The sequence below is a fragment of the Cuculus canorus genome, chromosome 11 (genome assembly GCF_017976375.1).
Source record: "Cuculus canorus isolate bCucCan1 chromosome 11, bCucCan1.pri, whole genome shotgun sequence".
Lineage (NCBI taxonomy): Eukaryota > Metazoa > Chordata > Aves > Cuculiformes > Cuculidae > Cuculus > Cuculus canorus.
The window spans coordinates 2209294-2230905 of record NC_071411.1 but is presented as its reverse complement, the minus strand read 5'-3'; the positions used below and the strand labels follow the sequence as shown (position 1 = coordinate 2230905).

General features: G+C 43.2%; 1 protein-coding gene across 8 annotated transcripts in view; it reads right to left on the bottom strand.

Annotated features, from left to right (window-relative positions):
* Window positions 1-21612, bottom strand: part of LOC104066689 (6-phosphofructo-2-kinase/fructose-2,6-bisphosphatase 4) — a 53477-nt gene that overhangs the window by 12781 nt on the left and 19084 nt on the right. For 5 of the 8 annotated variants that reach the window (XM_054077060.1, XM_054077057.1, XM_054077056.1 and 2 more), the window contains exons 2-12: window positions 14459-14575; window positions 10794-10890; window positions 8310-8376; window positions 7124-7198; window positions 6505-6561; window positions 6075-6196; window positions 4349-4556; window positions 3625-3771; window positions 2956-3060; window positions 1203-1332; window positions 778-840 (exon numbers count right to left, since the gene is read on the bottom strand). In XM_054077060.1, coding sequence (XP_053933035.1) covers window positions 778-840; window positions 1203-1332; window positions 2956-3060; window positions 3625-3771; window positions 4349-4556; window positions 6075-6196; window positions 6505-6561; window positions 7124-7198; window positions 8310-8376; window positions 10794-10890; window positions 14459-14575 — 1188 coding nt within the window. Of the gene's footprint in view, window positions 1-777; window positions 841-1202; window positions 1333-2955; window positions 3061-3624; window positions 3772-4348; window positions 4557-6074; window positions 6197-6504; window positions 6562-7123; window positions 7199-8309; window positions 8377-10793; window positions 10891-14458; window positions 14576-15349; window positions 15372-20902; window positions 21040-21612 lie in introns of those variants that run through there. The other 3 variants (XM_009569339.2, XM_009569340.2, XM_054077061.1) reach the window with 2 other exon arrangements.

The window sequence follows — 21612 nt, the reverse complement described above, 5'->3', positions numbered from 1 at the left end:
CGTTTCTGGCCATCCATTTCCCCGTCAGCTGTGCAGACAGTTCTTTGTCTATAAACACTCTTCTGAAGTGCGATATCAGAAGATATAATTAAGCCATCACTTAAAGAAAATTAACAGCAGGCACACGTTAAGCTGAGGACAAAACTCACACAAAACCTAATTAGCAATCAGCCTAAAATCCAAGCGCGCATGCTGTAACGCAGACCCTGCGCCCTGCAAATCAGTTAGAGCCCCTGAGCTAAGCGCCGCTAACAGCTGCCGGCAACTGCCAGCAAGGGAAGTTCCTGCGGTAATGGGAAGGTCCAACAACAAATACTTCAGGAAAAGAGAACAGTTATTTAAGGATAAGAGGGACACTCTTTGTAGTGATGTTAAAGTGACATAAATGTTAATTTGCTTGTCTTATGAGAAGCAATACCTTGAAATACATCAATAAAAAATGAGATCTTGCTGTATCAGACGTGTAAGTGCCAAAAGAAACCAGTGAAACAGCATGAACAGAGTACAAAAGAACACTGCCCACTGGCAGCTCCAGCCATAGGCAGTTTCAGGTTTTCACCAGTACGTATGTATTTCCTGGCATAATGCAAAGCAAACTTAAACCAAAGGATTCATTGATTCTCAAAGCTGTACAGGCACACATGCAATCTCAAAACTAATCGATCTGTTTTAAAGCAAAATAAACGAAAAATGTATTTTAATTTAAATGCTTCACAAACTTTACAGATGACACAGACAGTCCAGACTTACATATTACACCTACTTAACACGACTTACCATAAGCCACCGGCGTTAGCTTTAAGACAGTGTGCAGCGGGCACTTCAGGTAAGGCAGCTGTTCTGAGAAACCAAACAACAAATTACATATGAAACAGGTTATGAGAACACTCACTGTCCTATTTTGTTGAAGGTCAATGACTTAAGCATCTTTATCTGACAGTACGTCTGTTTTCTTTCCTAGCGTGCAACAGAGATCTTATCACTAACAGAGCAAAAACCAAACACTACAGCATCGCAGGAGAGGAGCGGCTCAATAAAAATCAACTACCAAGTCTCACGCGTGGGTCAAATACAAAAGATTACATTTGAGTACTTGCCTAGCACAATGACTCTCTGATGAAGCGTTAGAATTTAATGTTCGGAACCTAGATCAGTAGATGTTCAAAAACCAGGCCATTTGTAATGTATCGAGGAAGACTTACCTGCAGGCTTGTCAAGAAAATATGCGAGCAAACAGCGCATGACAGCCTGGTGACATATGACAAGCACATTTTCCTGCCTTTCAAGTTCCATAATTACTGGCTCCAGCCTCTGAACAAGATCTTCATAGGACTGGGCAGGAAGAAGAAACACAGCACATTAAAAAGGGAAAACTCTTTGAACATTATATGTACACAGTGGCTCTTACTTTCATGATAGTCATCATCTAAATTAGTGCACAGACAAATACTGTAGCAATAACTTTCCCTAAATTGAGAACACAATCTGGGTGTTCCAGACTATCAAAGAGCATACATACAACAAAATAAATCTCCCTCAAGAAAAACCTTTATTAAATTAGTCACTATAATCAAGAATTTCCACAAAATCCCTAGAATTTAATTCACAGCACCTGCAAATGTACAGGTTAAGTCTTGCACGTTATTTTCCATACCCCACCTTCAAAAGCATGTCTCTTCCAAGCAAAACTCTGGGACACCCAGCCCACAGTCAGCATACAAACGGTTCACAAAGCCTGACTTGTTCAGGCTGCCCTTTGAAAACAAACTACAGGCTTGATGAACTGATTAACGGCAGCCCCTATCCCATCAAAAACCACAAAGCTAGGAGGCTGGATTGCTCTTGCAATCTGTCCCGCACAGCGGGTAAACAGCAGGATTTCTGCACGTGCGTGCTTAAGTTCATTTTCACATGCACAGTAAAGACAAGAATTCTGAAACTGGAATTATTGAACCCAGCGCATCACCCAGCAGGGCAGGGAATGACCACTGCCAAAAGCCCTCGCCCTGGGCCGCCCAGTTGGAAAGCGGCACTGCTGATCCAGACCTCGGCAAGAGAAACCAGCCGTGTCCAGTGCCTGGGACAGTCCCTGCGGCTGTTTCTGGTGATGGAGAAACTGCCTGTGACAAACAAGTGAGATCAACCCATCACCCCAAGGTTGTGAACAGTTTGAAGTGTTTGTCACTGTCCCAGAGGACGGCATCAGTTTGAAAAACATAACTCCTTGTTCAAACGGATCAGAAGAACTTCGCAGCTTAATGACTGGCTGCCTCATTAGGAAGAGAGGGGTCACACCCGCTGGAATGCTGCTCCCAGCGCTGTGATTACTCCCGACTGCTGAGGAAAGAAGATCTCAGAGCTCTGCTTCCTCCTGCCACAAACAGCCGAGCAGCTGCTCCAATTACTCCTCTGCCCTGAATCCTGAGCCTTTAGCACCCACACACGGGCCGGGTGACCAGCTGGTAATCGCCACCCGTAATGCGTTTGCTTTAGAAAAGCTTTCTGCAAGTTATTTTCCCAGCGGCAAGGAGGTTATTAAAGTGAAAGACCAACGTGGCTACAGATTCCCTCAGCATTTCAGCCAGAACTGCATGCAAAACATCATTATCTACAGCAAGGATGAACAGAGAGGCAATCTTGGCAGGATGTTTGCGTATGCAGTAGTTTGAAGCCTCAATCATTATTCCTGCTTTATCGCTGCAGGACCAGCATCGAAACAGTGCCCAGACCAAAGCTCTCCATTATTTTTCTAAATCTATTCTTTTATTTTTCAATCCCTGAATCAAATTAAGTGGTCTGGGCTCAATCCTTGCAAGCTCCTACCTGCTTTCCCCTGGAGAAAGGAACAACCTTTCTGTTAATTTTAAAGTTTATTTTTTCCTTCCTAAAGCCTGTACATGTGTATTCCAGAAAACAAGGAAGCCTTTCACCTTCCAAAAGAAAAAAAAAGCATACCTCTCCTTTAGGATATCTGTATCTGTATTTGTCTTGGTCTCTCAGTGCAAATTCAAGAGGATAATTTTCCTGTATTTCTTCATATGTCATTTCTTCACACACTCCCTACAAGTCATAAAAAGAATTTAAAAGCATGTATTTCCAGTAGGGCAAAAAGCAGCTATCACTGTTAAATAAAACCATATATAAATAACCTTTATCAATTGTATTTTATTACTGTGACACTGAAAACTGATGAGCAGGACACTAAGTTAGACTCAGATGTATTAGAAGGAACCATTAAATCCCTGTACAAGTGAAGTTATGGGTGAGCAAGGTCAAGGTCACATTTCATCTATCACACCTGCTTATATATCTTACAGATGCAGTTTGAAAGTGCCAACCACCAAAGCTTTTTTCTTTCCAACCCCCACCGACCAAAAATTTCACAGCATGATGCCTTTTACAGGGGCCTGTTTTACTGGGAAACGTAAACCAAGACTAAATTATGTCAACTCTTACAACTTTTATCCCTGTTAACAGCAATTAATGACACTTTTTTCCAACCTCTAGAACCAGCTTAAATGACTTTCTATCCCAAAAAAAAGGCATACCATTATGAAATTCAGTACTTCCTTCATCCCTAGCAAACAAAGCAACTTATGAGATATTTAAGACAGAAGAACTTACTGCATCGATCTCATTCAAAACCTTCCACTGCTCGTAAGGCACTCCCAAGGCTTCAGCAGTCTGAATCGTCCTTTTCATCTGGCTGGTCCAAACTTTCAGATCTTTGATGTTTTGCTCATTAATAAATTGTGCCAAGCTTTTGGCAAACTGAAAGAAAAACCATGAGACGTTGGATGAGGGCTGGGAGCCAGCACACCCTGTTCAGTTCGGAACGCACAGGCTCTGGCCTCGAAACACACTGTAACTTCTCCAAAAGGCTCTGTCCAAGCTTTTGTTAAGAAATACATCACATTCCATTACACCAAGAGGGACAGAGGAGAGAAGGAAAGGATTAGAAGCAAGACACAAGTTTTCTGCAGTTCCCATCTTAACCCTCCAGGAATTTTCCTTTCAGCTTTAACTTGTTGGGTAATTGTGAGGGCTCACAAGTCAGGATTTTATAGTAACGCAGTTAAAAAATAAAACTCTCTTGAAAACTGATTTGTGCTGAAGGATAAAAAGGAATTTTAACCAACAGAATGACAGACAGATAAAAGAGCGTGTACCAAATTACAGCACACAAAGTGGGTTCCTCCAGTTTCCACTACCCACGCAACTGAAAAAATCCTTCTTAAACACGTTAGGAAAAAAGGGGTGTAAAAGAAAGTTGTAATTACACAACACAAACTGCACGCATGCATAGATACACACAAAACCCAGTCAGCCCTGTTCGGGAGGTACCTACCTCTTTGCCCCGGACAGACAGTCCTGGATCTCCTCCTATTCTCCCTTTCAGATTGAGTTCACTTTCTCCATGTCGACAGAGGTAGATTGACCGAGGAGTCACATGGATATTCATGAGGTAGTAGACAATCCGGCTCTGGATGTGATCCATTACTCTGTTCACAAGGTAACTCCTCCCAACATCCATAATTTTAATATAAGAAAGATCCCTTTCACAAGCAAACAAAAAAGATATGTAAGATTCCACATAATTTCTATCAGCACGTACCAAGATCTTGTCACTCTCTCATTATAAAACAAAGGGGCAGGGCAGCAAGCCAAAGCAATTAAATAACTCTCATCTACCCATCACTCTCTTTTCTGTTCCTTTTACTTGCACACTGTCTCAATTCTCGATCCTACTCTTAGAAAAATGAAGATTCAGTGGAGCCATTCAGCTGTGGTAGCTTCAAAAAGATGCCCAGATTTTATGAAACCAGCTATTTTTCTCCAGGTTAGAAACACTTTTCCCACAGCAAGTGGGTGTCTGATTGCACCCCAGGGCCAAAAAGCACAGTAACTATTTACCCATCTCAGGTAACCCTTCCAGAAAAACTACAGCATCAGACAGTCCAGGCACGAGCCTGAAGCAAGACATTTTCTCAACCACTCCATATTAGCAGTACTGTAGTTTACTCCACCACTACCTTCTCTCAGCATCAGATTATATTTCAATTTTCATAGCTTATCCTTTCTCGTCTGAGCTATAATTTCAAAGTAGCATCTAGTTCAAAGGAGAAAAAAAGTCTAACAAGCTGAAAATAACCACTATTGGTTTCTAGTGATGTATTTGAGGCATCACCCCACAATATAGCAAGAAAACTTACAGTAAAACCAAACGGAGGTGATGAGAAGCAAGTATCATCACCCTATCTCTGAGAGCATTCTTTGCAGTTAATCATTACTATTTGAGCCAGGCACAGCCATTAGGTCCATCACTGAAATTACACGCATGAACTGATCTGATTGAACCAGCTTTACACTGCTTACACTCAATCACACGAAAATGCAGCTCAGCTTTCCCCACAGCACCGGTCCCAAAACTAATCAGAAGCACCTGGTTTGAGCACAGCTCAAAATCCCACACTGAAATCCTGGACTGCAGCAAGAGAAACGGGGCTCCCCCTCACATAGCTTCATCCCTGCCTCACTTCCAGGTGTTCAAATGACTGAAAACCAGATAAATGCTTAGGCAAACCCAGTTATCAGAGTTTCTCACAGCCCTGCATCTGCAGGATAATTGCAAGCACAAATGAATAAATGTAGACAACACATTCAGGACTAATGTATTCAAAATTTATCTAGGCCACGTCAACAAATGAAGTTAAGCTTACAAATCACTCGGGACTCCTCCATATACTAAGAAAACAAATAACAACCAACTACTACAGCTCGTCTGGAATAGTCTCTAACTGCTGTTTCTATCCCAGAAGAATCATACCATTCTCCAAGTGGAAAAATCAAAAAGAATATTGTTCCAGAGTAGACTCAATAACAAATCTTCCTCAAGCAAGCAAGTCTCCAGGCTACACCCCCCAAGACAACTCTAACTTGCCAAAGGAAAGAGCTCAAAGCCATTAAAGAAACATGAAGAGAAAGCCCTAATGCCCAATACACGATTCTCCACCCCCCTAAGGAAACATCTTAAAATAGCCCAGTTGTGATCACAGTATTATTTCATCACTTACTTGTCAAGAGTTTCATCTAGCGTCTCGTAGGAGTTCTTGTAGCATTCTATTCTTTTCATGAAGTCTTCTGTTGCTTCATCATTACTACAATCAACATAGTCAGGACTACCCAGCTTCACTTGCTGTTTAAAATAAAAGAGAGTAGTACATGAGTTTCTCTCCTTTTTCAATTGAAGTTTAAAGAAACGGGAAGAGTAAGAACAGAAACACAAAAACTTATTTTCCAGACGTCAATTAAAATACATGCAAAGCAAACAGAGCTGTTCTTCACTTAAACTTCTGAGATCGTATACAACATGGACAGGAAAAGAAATTAAGTGTTCCATTAATGTTTTTTTTGCTATTGGAAATTCTTGTAATGTACTTCTGAAAATATTGAGCTACTTTAAACTTGACTTAAAATAGTTAAAGCAACGTTTCCTATACTCACCACAATGTTTGCAGCAATGACTTCTGGATCCACACATACTGACTCAACAAAAAAAGTCTTCAGTCCAAACGAGAAGTGATGTGAATAGAAGGAAGGAAGAAAGAAGATGCATTAAAACGCCTGTGGAGACTCACACGCACAAGCGGCATGTTGCTCGCTTCCATGCTAACCGCTTTAACATTACTGGAGAACAGCTAATGCAAAACAATCCTGGGCAGAAGGCAGAAAGACACAGTTTTCAGTTTGTACAGAAATAACATGGAATTCCCTATCTGTTTCTGCAGTAAAAATCCAAACTGCACCAAAAAACATATTTTAAATAGCTTTTGCTGACAGTACATTCAGAACTACAGGTCCAGGACAACAGAAGTGAAGCTACATCATAAAATATTAGCTCCATACAGTGCACATAAAGACAAAAAAAAAAAAAAAAAAATGAGGATGGGGTGACTTTTCATCACAAAAAATGCTGGGAAAATAAATGTTCTACTGCCTAAACACCTAGGAAGGATGTGGCCTATACTAGCACACCTCTTAACTAGGAGTACAGATAAGGGCAAAACTATCACTGCCCTACTTGTCCAGGCAGTAGCTCTGAATCCCTTTGCTTTTGACTCACCTTATATCCATTTTCTTCACCAAATTTGTAAATAGTTTCTCTACGTTCTCGAGTTGTGTTTGTAGCATCAAAGACCTAGGAATAATCAGAGAGAGAGGGGAACTTAAAAAGCATCATAGCCACATCAGCTTTTTATCAAAGTAAGAGGTTTGCCAAAGTAAGAACTCTACCTCGTGCCTCCAGCAAAACGTGGAGTTAAATGGTTTTCCCTGATTAGTTAATGAAAGCACCACTGAGTTGTGTCAGTAGAATTAAGAAAAACAATGTCATACACCAAACATTGCTAATGGGAATATACAATGTCAATAGTTGAACAACTGAAGTTTTGCATCCCACTATGAAATACTCAGATATGCAGCAATCGGAGTTTCTCCTGCTCCCCTCAGAGATGTCTTACATCAGTAAGAACTGCCAAGCAATACTCAGGATGCTTTTTGTTCAGTAAGTTTTTACCTTTCATTTGAAACACTAGACTATCAAATAGAAACACAAGCAGGCTGAGACAGTTGGGATTGTTCAGCCCAGAGAAGAGAAGGCTCTGGGAGACCTTAGTGCAGCTTCCAGGATGGAAAGGGGCTCCAGGAAAGCTGGGGAGGGGCCTTCTCCAAGGGCCTGGAGTGAAAGGGAGAGAGGAATGGCTTTAATTGGAAGGGGGACGATTTAGATCGGACATCAGGAAGAAATTCTTCACGCTGAGGGTGAGGAGGCCCTGGCCCAGGGTGCCCAGAGCAGTGCAGACTGCCCCATCTCTGGAGGGGTTCAAGGCCAGGTTGGATGAGGATTTGAGCAGCAGGATTTGGTCCAGTGGGAAGTGTTCCTGCCCATGGCAGGGCGGTTAGAACTCTCAGGTCCCTTCCAACACAAATCATTCTATGATTCATTCTAAGCACAACCGAAACAACAGATGTGTTTAACAGTACACTGCGTAACCTGGAGAGAAGAGGTACATTTTTCTCAACGCTACCCCCTCTCCTCAAATCACAAATGCAGTTGCTCAATACAGCATCATCACCCTGACCTGAAGTGATCCCTTCCCTGCAGCCACAAGGCAGACCTAATAGCAAATCCAGAAGAAAAAAAAATCTGATATACTGAATAGATCCTGGAATCGCTCAGGCTGCGTATGATCCAGCACATCCACACAGTTTTGTAGGGAAACATCTCAAAAATCTGTCTTCAAACTTACAGCCACGTGCCCATTTTCTTCACTGAGGTACTGTCGGACGTCATTCAGCGCTGCTAAGGCACACTGTCTTAAAAATGAAAGAGAGTAAAACTCAAAAGCTAGTTAAAGTCATTTCATTAATGCAGTTGTGCACTATGACCAAAGTGCCCTGCATACATTAGAGGATGTTTCTCCAAACCACAGTTTTTAGCCAGCACCCCCCAAAACATGCTAAAATCCAGAGGTAACAAAGTGATGCCAAGGAAACGTGTCCACAGCCACCTGCCTAAAAAACAACCAGCCCGCTGCCTCCCTGTGCAACCAATTACTACGACATCACTACAGAACATCCACCAGCTTTGCTGACCAAGATAAACTTAAATCACTGAACCATCCCTGCCAACTGCATTCTTTTCTTGATTACCTATTCATAGATATTTGCCGCTTAATTTCATTGCCAAAGATGGAAAAATAAATAAACTTCAGGCTTTCATCTTGTGGCCCTAAGTCAAAGCTTAAAGCGGAGAGACAACTATTTCTCAGTGATCTACTACTTCTAACTATTATGTAAAAATTTAATATGTCAAGAAAAAAACTGTTAAAACAGAGTAACACAAAGTTAGCGACAAGTATTAGATACAGAAGTGAAAACAACATCCCATGGTAGTCACCACCCAATATAACTGGTACTGGAGACTACTGAGGTCACAAACATCAAAAACCCACCCCTACATACTTTACACTCGTGTTAAATCTGGAAAAGAATAAATTCATTTGCAACTTTCTCACTTCCCCAGCATTAGTATTACCTTCGGAGTCCACTATGATTTCTAACACAAATAATACCGCACAGCAATATAACGTTGCACATGACTTACTCCTTAGCAGAATTGTGTACAACTTAGTCATCAGTAGAACAAAGCCCTAATTGCTTCCAATAAGCACAGTCTTTTTGCAGTACCAACATAAAGCCTGTCCATTTCAACAGCCTTTCAATGTTTTACTACTTTACTTTGACTTTCAGACTGAAATGCTTCACCCTTTTACATTTACCGTATTCTGTATGTAGATTTATCTTAGAAGAAAAAATGAAGGCTTTTCCACGCTGACAGTATTTGCACATTAGCATCGTTAATAAACATCAGGCACTGAGATTCATCAGTCAAATGCTCACTAAATAAACATAAACCCTCTTTACTCATGGCTAACTAGGCAGATTAGCACACAGCCCATTTCATGTCCTGTTCCTTACCATTTAGTCTAATAGGTGACACAGAGACGTGTTAAAAGCTTTGGTTCTACCTCGAAGCAAAAGGCAAAGGCTAATGCACCCCCTTACTACCCCAGAGCATTAGGAGGTTTTTGGGTAAGTTGTTCTCCTTTGACACTAGTGATACTCAACTGCTGCCGAAGGAGAAAGAGGAGAAAGAGGACAAGCAGAGGGGCAGCCACAAAAAACTCCAGACAGTAGCAAAGTCCAGGCACTTTGATGCATGAGCCGAAGCAATTAAGAACAAAACGCTCCTTGTTTCAATGAGCCTAAACAAATCGCATTTCCATTCCTCTAAAATTTGTTCCCTTTTTGTTTCATATTGCACAGTCTTAAATGTTCTCTTGAACATAGCGAAAATAACAACAAATGGTGAAGAAAACCAAAAGACTTTCCCATTCGATCTTCTTTAAGAGGCAGCTCCCTCTTGCTCTGACCACCTCTCCATCTGCCCTTTCTCCTCAAGGTCTTTCCTCTACATTAAAGCACAGCCTCTTTCCGGGCAAGGGGGGGCCTCTTATGTGCTTCGCTTGGGCACAGAGGTTCACACCGGTCCCCACTTTGCTTTGCACAGCATTAGCAAAACATGGCAATTTTTGAGGCAGTGCACCAACTGACTGCATGAAGCACCTGCATTCTGTCCAAAAAGACAATTTCAGGGCAAGAATAATAGTGTTTCATTCCCGTTCACCTGAACAGATAATGATAAATACATACAAAGTACTCCAAGCAAAAAAATCCAGTATACAAACCAAAAAGAAAAGCAATTACATGGGGGTTTTTTATTTCCTTGTGACCCACACAAAAGCTCTAAAATGGCATCTTAGGAATTAGCAGAGTCACATCTATTAGCTGATACCTTACAGGTAAGAAAAGTAATGGAACAACTATTTGTTAAAACCGTTTTGAGTATCCTGGAGTATCTGCGTGGAAGACAGCAGTCACAGCCTACAGAAAGGTGAAAAGGAATCAAGTTTAAGTATTGACCTTTTCCACGTTTTTGATACCTGTAATGAAGAAATTAAGGGGAAAATACCCCAAATTTTAAGCAACCTAAACAAAACACTTTAACACCTTCTCTAGGTTTTCTTTTCCTTGTCATTTCATACTGCAGTCTCCTAACAGTCTTTCTTGAGCATACAGAACAACTTAAAAGCTGTCTCTTAAGAGCAAATTACACAAGGTACCTTTCAAATACAAACAGTGTTGTGTAGCAAAACACATTCAAAACTTACTTCCTGATTTTCAAGCCTTCTTCATTGTCAGGCAGGAAGAATTCAAAAGATTTATACTTTTTCACCAAATCTCGACGATACTGACCGACATTAAATTCTGCCAAGAAGAAACCAATATTAGTGGGAACTTACGATGTTCACATAAAAAGGACAAAAATTATGACAGCTTGGAAACCAAACGACCTGCAAGGATAAAACAATCCAGCGTGTATGAAGTCAGCATATCGTACTACTTCTTGAGTTTTGGGGAGTTGGTTTGTTTAAGCATAAAGACAAAAACAAATCACAGAAATGGGAACGAACATTCGGCCTGTAGGGTAGCTTCCGTGGAGTCACTTGACCTCCATCTGCCAGCTTGCCTGGATAACAAAAGACACTCTCTTCCTCCTTTGCAGGGGTGGCTGGAAGTCTATTCCAGTGGTCTACAAAAGATTAATAACAATCTAGCTCTCTCTTCTGTGTATAAGCGTAGTGAATAAGATTCTGACAGCACCTACCAAAACTTTCAGCTCTTTTTTAAGCACCAAAGAGTTCGAAACAGGACTAAATCTTGCTTTTCATAAATTAAACTTAAAATCCAAGTTTTGGAAACATTTGTTCAGAATTCTGCTCAAATGTTTCTGCTTCTTAAGGATCAGTACACTATTTCACCACTTGTGTTTCATTTATTTTAACAAATGCTTAAGTTGTAAAAAAATAAATCAGCATAAGGACCAAACATAATTTTACTGTGATCCCTTTATAGTGGTCAAAGAAAAATCATTCCTTATCTGAGCAAAGGTCTATAAAATCTACGGCCATACACATGTCACCATATCAGATATGAGATTACGGGAAGGCATTTCTGTTTTGCCACACAGTGGACAACAATGCTGTAACAACTCTGAAAGCAGGTCTCTAAAATACGATTAATGTTTAACTTGTTTCTGACCTACGGGCTTTCCCTGCTGAACTGCAAAGCTTTTTTATTAACACTAGATCAAACTGAAATATTCTGTTTGAGAAGCTGCCACGGTGTAACTCTTATACTTGCCAGGCTTCGTTTCTGGAAAGAGGAAAACAAATAAAATAGACAATTCTCGAGTTGTAATTTAGCAAAAAAAAAAGGTAAAAACGCTCAATCACAAACTGCTGTTGGGATGGGGAGTGGCAGATAAATAAATAAATATTGTTTATGCTTCCGAAAGTCAAGTTCTGTTTGAATTCAACAATGCCGATGTAATTATTTTGTGGTTGCCTGTATGACATGGATGATCGCACAATCCAGGTTATTCTGTGACAGGCTTAATGAGCACTGGCCGCATTGGCTACATGAAAAGCTGGCTCCTTGTAAGAAAAACAGAAGATGCAAGGAGTTCAGATGTTCAGTGTTGTCAGGCAACAACCCTTTAAAAAATAATGAATTTCATAAGAAATAATAGTCACTGCAAGAAGGTCACGCACAGCAGAGGACCAAGTGCTACTCAGCGTGATGATCTTTAGCTCTCGTTATTAGCATCCACCCTGTGGAAGGGTTTCACAAAGCCAACTGGTACCACAGCGACCACACAGCCAGAACCATTCAAAAAGGCTTCCGAAGTTCAGTATCTAAAAACAACATTGCAACACAGTTCTATTCAGGCATCTAATTGACCTCATTTCCTTCAAAAAGCCCAAACAAGCGCCCTTTGTATTTTTAACCATTTCACATCCTAAATGAGAGGGAATTTTAGAAGGAACATAAGAAAATACAGAATTGATGGTTGAAACAATGGACTTGCATCAACCTCTAGGTTATTTACCTCCACCTTCTGTTCTTGAACTCTCCATCTTGCTTAAATATGTCACATGAAAAGATAGCATTTATCTTCTCTCTGGTTTACAGACCCTCATAACCTTAACCATCTGTCTCAGAGAATAAGAACACTGACTATATTAAGCACGCACTTAACTTTAAGACATTAAGAGCCAAAGGGTAACTCCAACCTTATCTATCAACTCAGTCCTCATCAATTACCAAGCTGTTATCTATTCCCTCAGTCCTGAAGTATTCTAAATTGACTTCGCCTTTGCTAAAACTGCAGCACTGCTGACAAACAAGAGCAAGGGTCCGTGGTTTTCTAAGAAAACCCTGAGTCAACCTTTCCAACTAAGACAAACCATAACCAGCAACCTAGGATGAAAGCTCATCTAGCAACTTTATGTTGTACATTTTTTATATATTAGGAAGCAATGTTCTATTTCTTATGAAGCACAGGCACATATATTTTCTGATGTGCTGCTCACAGAAGCCCGTGGAAATTTTCCTGTAACAGAGGCAAAGCACCCCTGGTTTATTGTATTCAGGATATATTCAACCACGCATGAACCAGATGTGTACAATACCTTGTTTGTTGTCCCACAGCAGATTTCTGCTTTTCAAAATTCATGGAGTAAAACACTCAACACAATGACACGCATATATGTTTATATATATGTACGCTAAATATGTATCTAACACACAAGTATAGCAACTTCACACACATTTTATCAGCTTGGATATCAGCTCATCTATTTAGATTGTTATTATTATTCCATTTCAGCCTAAAGGATAACACCGAAGTCCCTAAATATCTGACACCGCTCCTAAGAAGGGTGGTCCTGTGTGAAAACAGTCAAAAAACTCAAGTGATAATTTAAATCTTGTAAACTCTCATACAACAATATAACATCTCCTCCATAATGTCTCACCTACATAAAGCATATCAGACAAGTTTCTGAAAGCTTAATTAATAAAGCACCAACTCAAAAAGCAACAGAATCCAAATGCAGTTTAAATCTATCCAGAACTCTTTATGTTGACTTCTCAGAGCTGCAAGGAAATACACCACTGAACATTCAGCCAAAAGTTCACCCTTCAGTACGATCTGATATGTTCATTGTTATTTAAATTATTAACTAGTCATGACTATAAAGCTACCACTACTGTACCAGACGCAGAATCTATATATCTAATTTCTTCTATAGAGACAGAGAAGGCAGGAGAGACTGCTGCTCAGAACCTCACATGGACTTAAGTCTTGTTTCCTTGATTTGGGCCCGCAAGACATCACAGGAACTTAGGAATGAGGTAGGACAGAGACAGATCTTTGGTATAACCAATCTAAGACATCATTTCCCACTCAAAACACACATATAAAGCCCTTACAAAAGCGATAACAAGTGGCTGGTCCAGTTCCTCGCACTCAATGTTCACAGAGCTGTAACTCATTCCACAAATGCAGTTAAACAAAGTTATGTAGAGAATTGCACTATTGCACAAAGTTCACCGAGAGAAGAAGCTGGAGAAGCCAGAACTTTAACCCAGAAGTGCTGACTTCTTGTCCGCTTGTAAACAAGATGCCCTTTCACCCACATAAAGGAAGCGGAAAGGAAAAAAAAAAAAAAGGAAAAAACAGCTGAAGAGCCAAAGCATTAGGAATAATGGCAAAAAGTTCATTTAGGCATCTGGCAGAAGGAGGTAAACGAACAGTCAGCAGATTTTGATTAATTAACATCCAAACGGAGAGCCTGTGTTTGCTATTGCATAAAACTAAGTTAACAAAGCGGAAGAGCATTAAGAACTCAAACTAGGCAAGGGAATTAGGTTTATAAAATGCCTAACATCAGCCCTATCCTCCCAATGTAAATGAAAGTAAACCCATCACCTTTTGTAGGCACTCCAATCCAGTTTAAGTAGCGCGTCAGCTTCTTCGAGATGTAGGTTTTTCCTCTTGCAGGGAGACCCACCATGACAATCAGGGTAGGGCAATTGGTCATACATACTGAAACAGAAAAACAGAAAACCAGGATTTACCATCACCGTTCCCACAACGCAATGGCTTATACTGCGCTGGAGAACTGACAGGCTGTGCACTCTCTGAGGTGGTGACCGTTCGAGCAGCTCATGCATCATGCCTCACTGTTTCAGGGGGTTTCTTCTGGCGTTCAAAGGACCTAACGAGGTTTCTTAATGCTGTGCTGAATTTTGGAAGGGTGAGCCAGTGATGGTGCAATGCTGGACACAAGTTGTATACAGGCAAAAGACAAAAAAAATGTATGTAACCTGCATACATGTTATAAGACATACAGAAACAACACCAAAAGGAGGACACTGACATCTTACACCCCTGTGTACCTCAGTTCAGTGCTTGCATTGAAAGGAAACGGCAAGGCGTACAGGCTTTTTAAATCTTTAGGGCAAGACCTCAACACTGCTCAACCTTTTCTCTGTTTTGAGTGAAAGAAGCATGGCAGATATAGCTTAATGCATAAGGTACTAGCTATTTATTATTTCTCCCTGAAACGCTAACACAAAAATCTCTCCTGAAACAGAGCTCAATTTAACTGTTCTTCAATGGTTAATAGGAATAAAGCACAAGTTTTCTATGCAATCAATAATCTGATATACAGAAATACTCTTAATGAAAGGCAGTGTTTAACTAAAAAACCAACTCACTATATTAAGTTCCAGTTAGATATGTAAACTCAACACCTTGCAGCACTTCCTTTCAAATGACAAGTTTTTGAACACCTTAAAGGCACAAAATAATAGATACCTTCCATGAATCTATCACAGCTACAAGGAACTGCCTAAAAAGAAAGAAGATATTTAAGTGGCATAAAGATACCACCGGCTCCTTCCATCCCACATTCCAAAGGAAATTAATTTCTATACAATCCCTACGTGCATCAGTTTCCTCAGTGTCCCAACAGAGGAGGAGTCAAGTCACTCCCGAAGACTAAATCTCAGTGTTACACTCTTAGGTGTAACCGAACTGCTGTACAAAGCACTGTGATTGCCCAAGATTCCCAAACCTTGGATTGACTAAGTCCCATCCCACAAAGCCACTGGCACGAATCTGGCACAGCTACTCCGCACAGCACACCCATTGAAAAAAACCAAACAGATCCACAAAGACAGATGCACCTTCTTAAAACACACCTTGAAAAGAAAAAAAAGAAAAAAAAACACAAACAAAACCAATTAAAAGCACACCACTTTCCAGATGAGAGAGCAGCAAAAACACACCTAACCTCAAACCCATGAAACGATTTCTACTCTAGGTAGTGAAAGTTATAGGGGACTGAAGGCAACCCAAAACACATCCATCCAAACATGTCCATCTCGCTGGAAGGACACTGGTAGAAGCCCTCAGAGTAACCTCCTCCGCATAGAAGCGGCTAAACAAGAAGGGTCATGTTTTCTTCTCACTTTTCCTCTTTGTCCTAAGTTCAGGCCTGCAACTGGACTTCAAGAGGAGGAAGGCAAGCTTGGGAGAAACAAAGTCTGTAAAGAATAAAGAGTACAGTGCTCACTAGGTTTAACAGTTTTGCTTCTGGACAATAAAAGAACTGAATTTACAAATCAACATTATACCTACACCACCTCAATTCCCTTCTTTCTCCAGGGTGAGCCACACAAATTAGCCTTCTCAGAACATTTGTCTACATAGAAGCATGGAATGGTTTGGGTTGGAAGTGACCAGTTGCTCAAAGCCCCATCCAACCCTGTGGTGAACACCTCCAGGGATGGGGCATCCGTAACTCCTCTGGGCAACCTGAGCCAGGGACTCTCCACCCTCACAGGAAAACACAAAGTCATACTGAAGCAAAATTCCATTTGCAAAAGGGCTGGTAAGCTACTGTGAAGAAACCCGCAACCCACTTAGTAAAAAAAATAGCAAAATTACCTTTACTAAAGCCCTGCGCGTACAGTTTAACACACACATCTAAGCTGTTATCCTGATCACTCCGTGCACTGCTATTTAATATATAACTATACAGTAAAAACCAAGGGAGTTATCTGCTCATCCCAATCCAACAAGCTGCAGTCCTACTCTGATTAGGTGCCAGGGTGATCGAGACTCCTCGCTTAGAGGCGACACACAAAAAATACCAAAAATACCGATTGGTGAAGGCAAACAGCCAAGTGATGAAGGCATTAAAACAAAGTATTGCAATTTAAGCAAAGCCATTATCCCAGTTAAGAAAAATCTTATACACTACTGAACAACACAGCAAGCAGCCCAGCGTGAAATTATAACTCCTTACTCTTAAAGGTCAAGGAAAGAAGAAACTACGTGTTTGTATTTTGCCTTAAACTCCACTATGAAATAATGCAAGATGCAGAAGGTTGTGAAATCCATCTGGGACACCGAACAATCTAGATCAGCATTTCATCAGCCCTCAAAACACACGGTCTTGTGAAATCAGAGACAGGAGCCAGTATCTTTCACATTCAACTACTACCTAACATCACCAGTTGTTCTTCCCTTTCACCCAAAATGAAATTTTGGTTTTTCCTTATCTGTGTTAAATTTCTAAGTCAGCTTTTAAGGTCAGTTGCTTTTTGTATCAAACCACTACAGCGAGCCATCTGAAGTTTACAAAGGATCCTTGCTATTTCCATAGCCTTTAACTCAAGGCCTGTTCTCCAAAATCACTGTACTATTAAAAGGCTCACACACAAATATCTTTAACTACAAGCCAACGCAACCACGCTTCCAAATAAAGTTAGCTCTGCGTCTTTTCCCCTATCACTTATACAATTTAACTATTGTTAACCTGTTTTTTCCTGTTGATCAACGATGACAGTCACCCTTCTTCGCATCCCGCAAAATGAGTTCCCCACCCTGCTCCTGTACTCAAAGAAATCCATTATCTTCTAATACGTCACTCTCTTTTTGGTCAAATTACCAGTTTCTAACACCACCTTGGTACAAGATTTGGAACTCATTTGAACTCGTGTCACCCCTCGTGCCCTCATAGCAGCCCTTCCACCCATTTGCTCACGTTTTGCCGTCGCTCTGATGGCAAAAGTGATGCCCTCATCACACACCCTGATGCTCCCAAGTGTTGTCCTTACCTCATTCGCTATCTTCAGCTTCAGTTCCTAGGGCTGGGAGTACATAAAAGTGGTGTGAGCTCAGAGGGTAGAGTTCTTTAGGGCAAAGACAATCTTCATTTGATACCTTTTTTTTGGCCCTAATGTACATTCACAGTGCTGTATGCGCAGCAAATAAAAATTGTTAGAATGACCAAATTCCAGCAGCTTTAGGGAAATGAAGCCACTAACTGTAGCGGAGGGGGGTTTAACCACAGGAAGCTCACTATTTACCTCTCATTCTATAAACATCCTCTGCTGGGCTCTCAAAACAACTTTCACTATAGGACACTCTGCTATTTGGTTTTTATGGCTGTTTGTAGCCCATTGCTTGACCCATAGACCTTGAAGCAAACCAATATCCAATGCCAAGAATACCTTTAGTGCAACCTATTTACAGACAAAAACCCTTCAGAAAAGACCACAAAAGGCAAGTGGCAATTATTAATAAAAATGCACGCTCCTACTTCCTACAAATCTTACTGTGGAAGGTCATTTAGAACAGTTCTCTTCACTGTACTGGTCTCATCAGGTGTAAAACCTCAGTCTGCTTAGCAGGGCTTGCATGCACCTAGAACTCCTCCTTGAAGACCTCATACTGCACAGACTGAAAAGAACCAGCTCTTCATAGCCCCGTGACAGCTAAACCCCAGCACAGTCTGCTTCTCCCCCAGAGACTTACAGTTGCTATAACTTTAAGAAAATCAGACTAAAAACAGTTAACACAGGTAAGACTCTTCAAAGACTAATCTGCCGACACCTCAACTGGAAGCGTGCACAATTCTGCTCACCCACTTTCTTCTAGAAAGATAAAGTAAGACTAGAAGTAGTGCAGATAAACATCATCAGCATGAACGAGGAAAGAAAAAGCCTGGCCAAAGGAGACTTAAAGACTTCATATTGTTTAGCCGAGAAATTCAGAAGACATCAGGTCAACCAGCTTCACTGCTTCTACTGGAAAGATGCTCTCGAGGACAAGAAATCCACTTCCAATTCAAGCGTGTATGGCTCAGATGACCCAGGCTGGCAGCCCATGCCAAGCTGCCACAGCCCAGCTCTGGGCCCACAGGACACGCGGTGCCATGAGAACACAGGGCAATGCACCACCCTTGGGAGCCTGAGGATAAAGGACTCCACATCCCCCTTGCACCAGAAAAATTACACAGCGTTCTCAGTTTGCTGAAACAAGAGAGACTGTTTGATCTAGAAAGAATAAACCCTGCTCCTCTCTAGGCTGTTGGTAACATACATATCATAAATGACTGCAGAGCGTTACGGGTCCACTACAAGAGCCAACGTGTGCAAAAGGAAAAGGAATAAAAAAAATACTTCCCTATTTGCTTTTCTACCAAAAAAAGTTTATCAATTATAAAGGGGTTTGGGCATCAAAAATTATCATAGAATGGTTTGGGTTGAAAAGGACCTTAAAGATGACCCAGTTCCAACTCCCCTGCCAGGGACAGAGACACCTCGCACCGGATCAGGTTGCTCAAAGGCCAAAAATTATAGAATCCTACAAGAAATACCAGAGAGATGAATTAGTTTATTTTTTTATGTAATTTATATGAAGAAGGTAAACAATTCTGGCAAGGCTAGATTACATGTGATCAAAGAGCGCTTTTGTTCTAGGGGATTTGTTTGGTGCTCCTAAGGTTTTTTCAGTAATGCACAGCGCCTGTGATAAAGCTCTAATAAACATTATTTTGTTTGGAGGAGAGATGCTATGTCAGGGCCAAAAGGGAGCATCCTCCTTGGCACGTTCACAAAAGCAATTAGCCACAGCTTCTGACCCTTTTCTGATTCAGCGTTCTCCTCTGACGACCCAGCATCTTTTTAGACGCAGGAGTAAATCATTTCACGCAGGAACAGCCGCCTGCTTGCCTAGCGGAACCCAAGGAAGCCTGGACTTTTCCTCAGCCAGGGCTGGACCAGGACCAGGTGGCAGCCGCCAGCAGAGCCCTCCTCTGCTGCCAGTGCGCCCGCTTTGCATGACAAATAACAATTCCACACCACAGAGCCCCTTTGTCTGCAAAACCGCCCTGTACCAAACCTCAATTATTTAAGTAAGGAGGGGAAAAAGGGAAAAGAAAAAAAAAAAAAAGACATTGGCGAGGCAAAGTTTCTTAATAAACCAGGGTTTCGCAAGGCCACAGCCGAAGTCTCGGGAGGCGGATGGCTTGGCTGGATGCGCCTCAGGATCAGGAAAGTCATTAACTCACACAGCAGATGGGCTGATACAGCCCCAGCCTCAGGAAAACAACAAAAAACACAGTGACGTTTTCTTGCCTCTCTCCAAGAGGAACCTGCAGAGCATAAAGGCTGCTTGGAAGCAAACCCTATAAAAAAAAAAAAATCAAACCCGCCCCACGCTAAGGAAAGCAAGTGGAATGGATGGTCTTCCCAGGCCAGCTTCCCCTTGGACACAGATCCAACAGCTTGGGGGTTTGCAGGTGTTAAAGCCCAGGCAAAGGCCTTGGGAGAATGGATCATCGTTGGGATGGGGAGCCCAGCTCACCCAGTGGGGTCCAACTGGGCAGGCAGGAGGAGCAGCAGCCTTTGGAGGCCCCACTGATGGGGGTGTCCCACCCTTGGTGGGGTCATACCGGTACGTGGGGTCTCACTGGTGTGGGGGTCCCACTGATGGAGGGGTGTCTTGCTGACCAGGGGGAGAAGGGATCTCACTGGTGCAGCGGTCCTGCTGACCAGGGAGGGGGGCTTCTGCTGATGGGGGGAGGAGGTGGGAGGATCCCAGCGATAACGGGGGAACCCCACTGATGGGGAGGGGAAGAATCTGCTGGGGTCCTGATGATGGGTGGGGGATCCCACTGATACAGAGGTCCTGACGATCGGGATGAGGGGGACCCCGCTGATGCTGGGGGGCTTCTGCTAATGGGGGAAAAGTGGAGGGATCTCACTGATGCTGGGGTCCTGATCCTGGGGGAACAGGTGGGATCCCGCTGATGCTGGGGTCCTGATGATTGGAGGGAGATCCCGCTGATGCAGGACGGGCTGACGCAGGGGTCCCGATGATCGGGGGCAGCAGGGAATCCCGCGGATGCTGGGGGACAGGGGGATGCCGCTGCTGGGAGGGTCCCGATGACGGGGTGAGGAGGGGGAACCGCTGGTGCTGGAAGGGCCCCGACGATTGGGGCTGGGGGATCGCGCTGGGGCGCTGCCCGAGGACGGGGGGTCCCGGGGAAGGGGTGTCCCGCCCCGCCCCGCTCACCGCCGCGCTGGGCGCTGTGCCCCGCCGGCAGCCCGTTGTCGTAGGGCTCCCACGTCTTGTGCAGCGGGTTCTGCGTGAGCTCCCGCGCCGGCCCTGCCGCCGCCATCCTCGCCCTCCTCCTCCTCCTCCCGGCTCCCTCCCACTGCAGCGGCGGGCGGGGCCGCACCGCCCCGGGGCCGGACCGGGAACCGCAGCCCCCCCCGATCCAGGGCACGGACACTGCCTGCCCCCCGGGAACGGGCACTGCAGACACCCACCCCCACCCCCCCAGCTCCGGGACCGGGAACCGCATCCCCCCAACCCGGGCGCGGACACAGTACTCTTCCCCCCATCGGGACAGAGACCCGCATCTCCCCGCCGGGACCGGGCACTGCAGACCCCCCCCCCCCCCAGTCCAGGACTAGCCCCTCCCAACCAGGGCACAGCCACCGCATCTCCATCCCTGGGACCGGGCACAGGCCCCGCATCCTCCTCTGGATGGGACCGGGAACCGCATCCCCCCCGGGGCGGGGCACTGCAGACCTCCCCCTAATCCAGGACCGGGAACCGCATCCCACCGGCAACCCACTCCCCAACCAGGGGGCAGACACCCCATCTCTCTCTCCTGGGACAGAGAGCCGCTCCCCCCCCACCCCCGGCACAGACACCGCATCCCCCCGGACAGAGACCCGCATCCCCATCCCCAGGATCGGGAACCGCAGCCCCCCCAA